We start from the raw sequence: 8,251 nt of genomic DNA on the forward strand, positions 1-8,251 counted from the left end.
TTTTCATCTCATTGACTGTTTATAATTCATCTGATTGATGTTGTTTTCCTTAAAGCCTTACCTCAGAATTTGATAATGGAAAAACAAACATCATATACCTTTATAAACAAAGATTGACCTTTTCATTAAATTCCTACTCCTAAAAGTTTAATATTTGACTATATAACATAGTACAGTACAGTACAGAAGAGAAAAAGGTTGCCTTTTCATACAAATCATTATACAAATCATCACAAGAGCCCAAGAGCAAGCGTATGGGGCATTCATCTTTTCTATTTTGTACATAGCCTAGGCATCCTGCATTTTACTTCTCATAAACGCCTATTGGTAATCATAAGAATGAAGGCCAAAATACGGCTACCAAACCCGAAAGCAACAAGCAACACTAAACAACGGTACCAATGGTCCAGATTATACCCGTTTTCCATGAGTGAACCACACCGCGTTATCAGCCATACACCATAATATCTGAAAGTTAAATCAACTAAATTAATTAGCACGGATGGCGTCTTGCGCCAGGCATATAATAAAATTTCGGGATTAAAATTTGGTAAAAGCATAGTCTTATTAACTAACCTTTTAGCATTAGATATAACAAATGCTTCAAGTGCCCACTTAGTGTAACATAAGTCTGATATCTGGTTAACAAACTTGCTGTCTTGGCCACGGGTTGCTATAAGGGTCAAAACGACAGGAAGAAGCACGGACCACTGCACGACACAAGACAGTTTCTTGTTCATTTACTTGGGAGAGTTAGATAGATGGAAAACTATTTTAATGAAGAAAATTACACTCACCAATTGAGCTGGACCAGGATCTAGGAAAATGGCTAATATATAAGCTATCCCAGTAACACAATAAACCAGACAGATTAAAACTATATAGTTATCTCCCACAGTTGATCTTGGATTGTTGAAGAAGTAGAACATTGACAAGTAAACAAGTGGTTTCACTATTGTGTTGAAATGATCCACTGTATCCTTTGCTAGAAAATAAGCCAAGCTGCTCATACCTGACGAACGTTCTCTCCAATAATGCAGCTTATCCAACGAAAATGATCTCAAAGCCGCGATCTTGCACAGGAGAGCTGAAATCCATCAGGAATTCAATTTATGAAAGGTTCCTACTGCATAAGTTATTTACTTTTATACTAGAATAGATTGATTATAACTTACAAACTGCAATGACAGTGTATGTGTAACCAAGCACACCAAATGTTTCGTCGCTGACTTTAGCCACCGTTCCTAAGCATATTCCAGCCAGTAATAAAATCAAAAAATCTACAGCCTGTGTCCTTGATTCTCGTAGACGTTGCTTACCAAGCCTGCACAAGTAGAAGAAAGAACATTTTAGCAACTCCAAAGGTCATATGAATAGAAAAGAGCAAAGATCAGACATACCTCCCTAGAAAGTATTTGTATTGGTAAATGATTCCGGGAGTTGTACGTTGGGATAAATCATCTGAATTAGAAAAATTGCTATTAAGTTTATCTTTCTTGACTTCAACATGAGTCTTCATATCCTGCCAAAACTCTCCAGCAAAAGATTGAGATTCTGATCCAGGTTCACTCGGGGTAGCAGCAGAATCACTTGTTGATGCTCCTAATCCCTCAGCACTTTGAAGCATATCCATAGGAACAGGGTAGCTATTATGAAGCATCCATCTAATTGGAAGCTGTTTGTAGTTCACCCCTGTGCTTGGTTTTACTATTCCTTCTAAAATGTCAATGAAGTAATCCGGTGGATTCGCCCGCTCTGGTACAATTATCCCTAGGGCTGCAAAATACTCCTCCACTTTCTTTACTGATCCATGATATACAGTTAAACCCCCCTTGGCTAGAAGTATCAAATCATCAAACATCCTGAACAATGTGTAGCTGAAACAGATATTATGAATTAGTATTCATTTTTTCGTTTTCATGTAGATTATGTACATTTAGTACAAGCCATTATGAACAATCATTACCTAGGCTGGTGTACAACCATACAAATGTTAACTCCTTCTAGAGCTTCACGTCGAAGAGCCCGAAGTAGTAAAAGGGATGATGAGCTGTCCAAACCAGACGTAGGTTCGTCTAATATAAGAAGTGAAGGTTCCATAACCATTTCAAGCCCAACGTTTACTCGTTTCCTTTGACCTCCAGAAATTCCTCTCTTTTCCACAGTCCCTACTAAAGAGTCCCTTATCGCTTGCAATCCTAAGGATTCTATCACTCTTTCAACAACTAGAACCTTTTCTGCTTTTGGCAGATCAGCAGAGAGTCTACAATAATGAAAATCCGGTTAGTACAAAGTGGAAGTTGCTAATATCTATCTTTTACTGCATCATAGAATTTAGTATTGCATACCTGCATCTTGCACTGAACCAGAGATTCTCCTCAACGGTCAAGTTTCCGTGCACAATATCATCTTGAGGCACAAAACCAATAATCTTTTTATATGCTTGGATTGGTTCTGGCTTACCATTAACAAGAACCAGACCTGTAACGTGGCAACCTGGTGATTTACCTGTCAAAGCAGAAAGGAAGGTTGTCTTTCCAGCCCCAGAAGGACCCATAACAGCAGAAACTCGCCCAGGCGATAATTTCCCAGTCACACATCTTAGAAGATGTTTGTTTTTATGTTTCAAAGTAAGAGTTAGGTCTTTAAAGGCAATCTCCATTGTAGGTCTCTTCAAGATTTCAATATCACTAGCCATTGAAATTACCCCTGAGAAAGTCAAATTCTTATTCTGCTCTTGCAAAGCTTTTTCCTTCTCGATCTGTCCGTATGCATACCTGAACATTTGGCTCTGAGTGTGCAAATCCTTGCCCCTTGGTGCATGTTTTTTTATATTTTTATCTCCAATTTCTAGATTGAAGCCTTCATGACTATCTGGATTATTCTCAATTTCATGCATCATTTGTGTAAGGTTATTAGATTTTTCCTTCTTTCCTTTGGATTTAGATGAAGTCCCTATTGGTATAGAGGGGCCTCCTCCTCCTCCTCCCTTAAGTTGACCACTTGTTTTAGCATCTCTCTTAGATACCGTTCGAGAAAATGTTCTTGATAATTGACTTTGGAGTCCAACTGCATGCTTCTTAGCAATGTCTTTTGCAGATTTCCATTTCTCACGAGCTTGTGCTGTTTCTCTCACACTTTGCACTGCCTTCTCCCTAGTTTGTGCTTGTCTTTTCTCTCGAGTTGCAAGAACTTGATCCGAACAGTTATAGATAACGATTAACAGAAAACTCAAACCAACCTGAATCAATGATCATTCTAATTCAATTAGTCTACTGAACATCATCATTACATGTAGATCAGAAAGAGAACACATGAATTTTTTTGCAACCCAGTAATTAAAACATCAATTCAAAGCATAATATATAGAAGTGGAAACTGATCACTCACAAAAGTCAAGATACCATATGCAGAGATGTTTTGATTTGATGAGTTTGGTTCACAAGATGCCATCCTGAAACACTCTGAGAATGGAAAAAAGAGATGTTTTCACATCCTGAATAGTTGCTAATATGATAAAAAAAAATTGTAATCATATTTTCAAAAGACCTACTTGCTTGGTCTGTAGAACCAGTCCTGCAGTAAAATCTGAAATAACAACCGAGAAGTGAAATTAAGTGAAATTATTGTACCATTAAGCATAAGTAAATTGTGAGTTTAAGGATAGTTATCAATACCCACTACTGCATGGATTTTTCTGGATAGTGGAAGGGCAATATGATCCAGGCGGACAGAATAATTCTCTACTGCTCAAAATATCAGCCCAAATATCAGCTCCTCCACAAGTATGATTGAGCTTTCCAGGAGGAAGTTGGTAATTGTATCTGCAACAGATATCTGCTATTTTAAGTATTAATGTATTTGGATGCTGAAACTTATATATAGCAAAGAACAAGAACACAAGAATGAACTTACGGGTCACATATACCAGTGGTTTTATTCAGTTGTGAAAGGGGACAATATGCACCAAGTGGGCATGCTGAAGTGCCAGCATACATAAACAAAGGGTCAATTTCATGTTTAACTTTGATTGCAAAAAAAAAAAACAATTTTGGGTATCAATTTAGTCAATTTGAAAACGGATATGGAAACTCACGTATCATGCAGGTAAGACCATGAGGACAGAAAAAACCCTCACAGCAAGGAGCACAATTAGTAGTTCTATCAGGTATTACTTTAGACTCTTTGAGGTTAACCTTTTGACCTCCAACACTACAAGCCCATCCTGGCTCACATCCAGCATTCCAGGAGCTCAAATTACAGTTCTTATTTGGTTTCAAATAGTTTGTGCTCTTCGATGCTGCTGTTGAAAAGAAACTATCGAAGTAGAACTTCATTTCTGCTGCTGTGCATATCCGTTGTGTCATATCTCCTAATCCCACCAAATATACCAACACATTAAATATATGAATAATGCAAAGATTGAGCTTTGGGAAATTAGATTCAGGAGAAAGAAAAAAAAAGCCTAATGATCATCCAATCCCATCATCCTTTGCCCTATTTAAAACTATTCCATTTGCTATAAAAACAAACACAGGTATTCATATTAATTTCCATAAAATAATCTCAAGAACATATAAGCATGCATACTAGTAAAATGAATATATAAAACCTTTGGTTGTCTTAGCACAATTGGTTATGAATGTTGGATTACTGGAGAAATTGAATGCCATATCCCAATCTGCATCCCTGAAAAACCAATAGCAAAAACATTAAAAGAAACAAAGACCTTCCTTATTATCACAGATAGATTGTAGGCAGGCATTAATACATACACGTCGGCTACGCAAAAAGCAAATTCTTTGGCGAGATCTTTCTTGAAGATGCTGGTAAAATTGTCGAAACTTTTGTAAACAAGCTTCGATAAAGCCTGTTGTGCAGCTGGATTCGTAACATTTTGACAGGAAATGGGTTTCAATACAACACTGAAAGCAAAGAGAACATGAAAGATGGGCACAGAGAGAAAACAATTTCGTCCTTTATGCTTCTCTCTGCCCATTTCTATTTGATCTATCCGAAAATGTTTATGATTCAAATGTTTTTACGTAATATGTAAATTATGTGATAATTAAACATAGGAAAATGCAAGGAAAAGAAGTTGAAAATTTTGGTAAGATGATGAAGAAGAAGGAAGGAGATTATGAAAATGGAGGGAAATGGTGAATGGAGATTTTTCGGAAGAAGAAATGGCAGAGAGAAAGTGTTGGCTAAATACAAGGAAGGAGATGTTTTTAAAAGATGAGATATTCAATATTTATATTCTTCTCTTCTTCAATTCAAGTTTTATTACAAAAGCTATTATGGTTTAATTTGTCTTTAACAGCTATTAATTATACTTAATTTTAAAAAAATACACTATAACAACAATGTACGTTATATATTTAGTAATTAGTTAAATATAGTTTATAGGTAACTTATATATTTCAAAAATCTATGTGATATTAAAGGATTTAATAGTTTTTTTCTACAAAATTAGTTGGTTGACATCCTAGAATTGAGGGGTTTTTTTTATGTTGGGAAATTGGATGGATTGATATAGTAAGGTTGTATGTTGGTGTTGTGCTGGAATAACCGGCAAGATTCAATTGCAATCTCCCTTTATGGTGGATGGAGAGAAATTCTAATGTAATTCTAGTGTAATATATCCGATCAATTAAGAGTGGTCATTTGTAGATGTTTATTTCTTAATACTAATCATCTTCTATGAATTAATATTCATTTCTCTTTTTATTGGTCAAGTGTATTACACGCGGCATACAGTAGAAGTTCTTGTGGATGAGATGAAATAAGCTCTTTTTGATATAGTCTTGTCCAAAGTAGTAGGTCTTGACAGTTTCAACACGGGTTTCTACTAAAAACGTTTGGAGTGGATAGGAGAATCCATTTTCAACTTGTTCAACGATTTTAGGAATTCTAAGAGCATTCCTGGCAAGATTAATGATATTATTATATGCTTAATTTTTAAAGTTCACAATGTTCAGACTATCAAACAATTTACTCATTAGCCTCTACAATGTTGCCACAAAGTTTTAATCAAGTCTTTAGTTAAATAGAACGAAAAAGCATCCTCACGGAGATCATTTTACTCTCTTATAACAGCTTTAACTCGGGCCGCTTACCTATAACGTTGTCATCCTCCAAAAAGTTGTTCATATAATGAATAGCTGAAAGCATTGGTAAGGGATATATGATTATCAAAATTGATTTGGAAAATGCTTACGATAGCTTGATCCTTTAAATAGGAGACTCTTAAAGAAGCTGAGTGTGATGATACTTGGACAAATAACTTTATGAGCTATATCACACCTGCCAAAACGTTTGTTATCTAGAATGGGAAACAACTTGAACAGTTTGCTCCTTCTATAGGCATTAGGTAGATAGACTATCTTTCCTCTTGTATCTTTGTTTTATGTATGAAATGTCTTTCTCATTTTATTAATGTTGATGTGTAGTAACAGAAGTGGAAACCTATTAAAATTTCACAAAGAGGGCTAACCATCTCCCATGTTTTGTTGTTAATGGTCTTGTTTTATTTATAGAGGCATCTCTTGATCAAATGGATGACAGTAAAGATTATCTTGATAAATTTTGTAATCTCCAATTGTCGCGTCTTGGCGCTCGGGTGGGGCGTGTGGCGTCGCTCGGCCCCTTCTCTTAACCCACATATAGGCCCCACTTTCGGGGTTGGCTAGCTTCGTCTATGGTTATTGTTTTGCCCTTTTATGACGTCGGGGTTGGTCTTTGTGTGTTTGGATTGGCCCCCAATCATAATATGGGTAGCGCGCGATTGGTCACCCAGTTTTATGGATTGACTCTGTGTTCATTTCTAGTAAGGATGGATTGCAAAGAGATTCAGATACATTTTTCGGTTATGTGCAGGGAAAAGACAAAGTCTCACCTTACCCCGCCCGATAAATTTTTACTATGGATGATATTTTCTGCTTTTATATTTGCCATTTTATTATTATGACCATCCGAAGTTTCTAAATGAAAACCTGGCACGAAATTAGGGAAATAACCTTAAATTGGAACATTTCTAGCCATGCTCCATGAGACGAAAGTATTCGTCTTGTCGAGATGATTCGAATGGTATAAGAATAATCCAAATTGGAGGTCAAGAAGGGTATTTTTGGGCCTCGGAACAATCTTGGCCCTGTTTATGCAAATTGGCAAATCTGCCCCAAATTAGGTGGTGGTTGATCGACCACCTGTTGTAGTTATAGTAGATTTTCCCCGTAACTCCCCTTTAACTTGCCCACTAACTTGGCAATTGATCTCACAAGTTGTAATATGAATTAAAACACACAAAAAAATGCTCAGAAACCAGGGGGCCATATTTTGAGAGCTTTAAAAGAATTACAGAACATAGAAATGGATTCTAGAGAGAGAAAGGGTAGAATTAAGCCTTCTTCTTCTTTAATCAAAACACCTAAATTTGAGTCCAAACCATTCTAAACACCATTAAAGATCAAAATTGAGTGAATTAAGGTCATTGAAGGAGTTTTTAGAGAGAGAAACGATTTGAAATGAACGAAATCCTTGAATTCTCTTACTGATTCTTCAGGTTTCGATTGTGGTCCTATTCGCCTATGTTCGTGAGTCTACCTCTATGCAAAGCTGGATTATAACACCAAAGGTAACAATCTGAAGGGTTTTAAATCCTTACCTTTATTGTGCAATTTGATTTATATTCGTTTCGGGTTGCTGTGATTTTGGATGTAAAATGTGGCAAATTATTATAAGCACCCGGTTTTCCATGTCACTCGGAGGACCTCCCATACATATTTCGACATGTGTAACATGGACCCTCATATATTATAAGAGGCCCCACTATTTTAATTATTACGTGGGGTCACAATACACATGTCCAAATGTGAATTGGAGGTCCTCCGAGTGACATGGAAGACCCGGTACTTATAAGAACTCGTAAAATGTAGAAGTGCGAGATTTTGCCTTCGTCCCGTTTCGTAAGGTTGAGTCCGTAATTTCCTGAATTTGGTAATTTAAATTCTAGTAGCTTAAATGGTCGAATAAATGTTCAAACACGTAAAATGCAATTAATTGCGGGTTAGAGGTATTTCTAGAATAAATATTAAATCTGCTAGAATAGGTAGATATAAATCACATATCGAAATGCATGCTGATGTGATTAGATAATAGGATCTAAATGAGTTCTAATTGATCGAGTCCGGCATCGTAGAAATCTCAAAAACGGGTCCGAACGTCCTGCAACTAACATTTATCTATCTTA

The 8,251-nt window shown here is 36.3% G+C and overlaps 1 protein-coding gene across 1 annotated transcript; it reads right to left on the reverse strand.

Moving 5' to 3' along the window:
- Nucleotides 1-246: 246 nt before the first annotated feature.
- On the reverse strand, nucleotides 247-5,027 carry LOC136223786 (ABC transporter G family member 28-like). Its single transcript, XM_066011954.1, has 14 exons — nucleotides 4,776-5,027; nucleotides 4,613-4,689; nucleotides 4,097-4,372; nucleotides 3,916-3,979; nucleotides 3,678-3,824; nucleotides 3,554-3,588; nucleotides 3,391-3,464; nucleotides 2,349-3,241; nucleotides 1,967-2,263; nucleotides 1,401-1,877; nucleotides 1,176-1,324; nucleotides 798-1,087; nucleotides 577-710; nucleotides 247-468 (listed from the first exon to the last, which is right to left on the reverse strand). Exons 1-14 carry the CDS (start codon nucleotides 4,997-4,999, stop codon nucleotides 312-314), a joined length of 3,294 nt encoding a protein of 1,097 aa, XP_065868026.1. The 5' UTR covers nucleotides 5,000-5,027; the 3' UTR covers nucleotides 247-311.
- Nucleotides 5,028-8,251: the final 3,224 nt, after the last annotated feature.

This window comes from Euphorbia lathyris, chromosome 3 (assembly GCF_963576675.1).
Source record: "Euphorbia lathyris chromosome 3, ddEupLath1.1, whole genome shotgun sequence".
Taxonomy (NCBI): Eukaryota; Viridiplantae; Streptophyta; class Magnoliopsida; order Malpighiales; family Euphorbiaceae; genus Euphorbia; species Euphorbia lathyris.

Coding starts and splice junctions, on each gene's coding strand:
- LOC136223786 (XM_066011954.1), bottom strand. CDS start 4,999: ATGGGCAGAGAGAAGCATAAAGGACGAAATTGTTTTCTCTCTGTGCCC. Junction 2,264..2,348: donor TGGTTCAGTGCAAGATGCAG/GTATGCAATACT, acceptor TCATTATTGTAG/ACTCTCTGCTGATCTGCCAA. Junction 1,325..1,400: donor TACAAATACTTTCTAGGGAG/GTATGTCTGATC, acceptor CTACTTGTGCAG/GCTTGGTAAGCAACGTCTAC.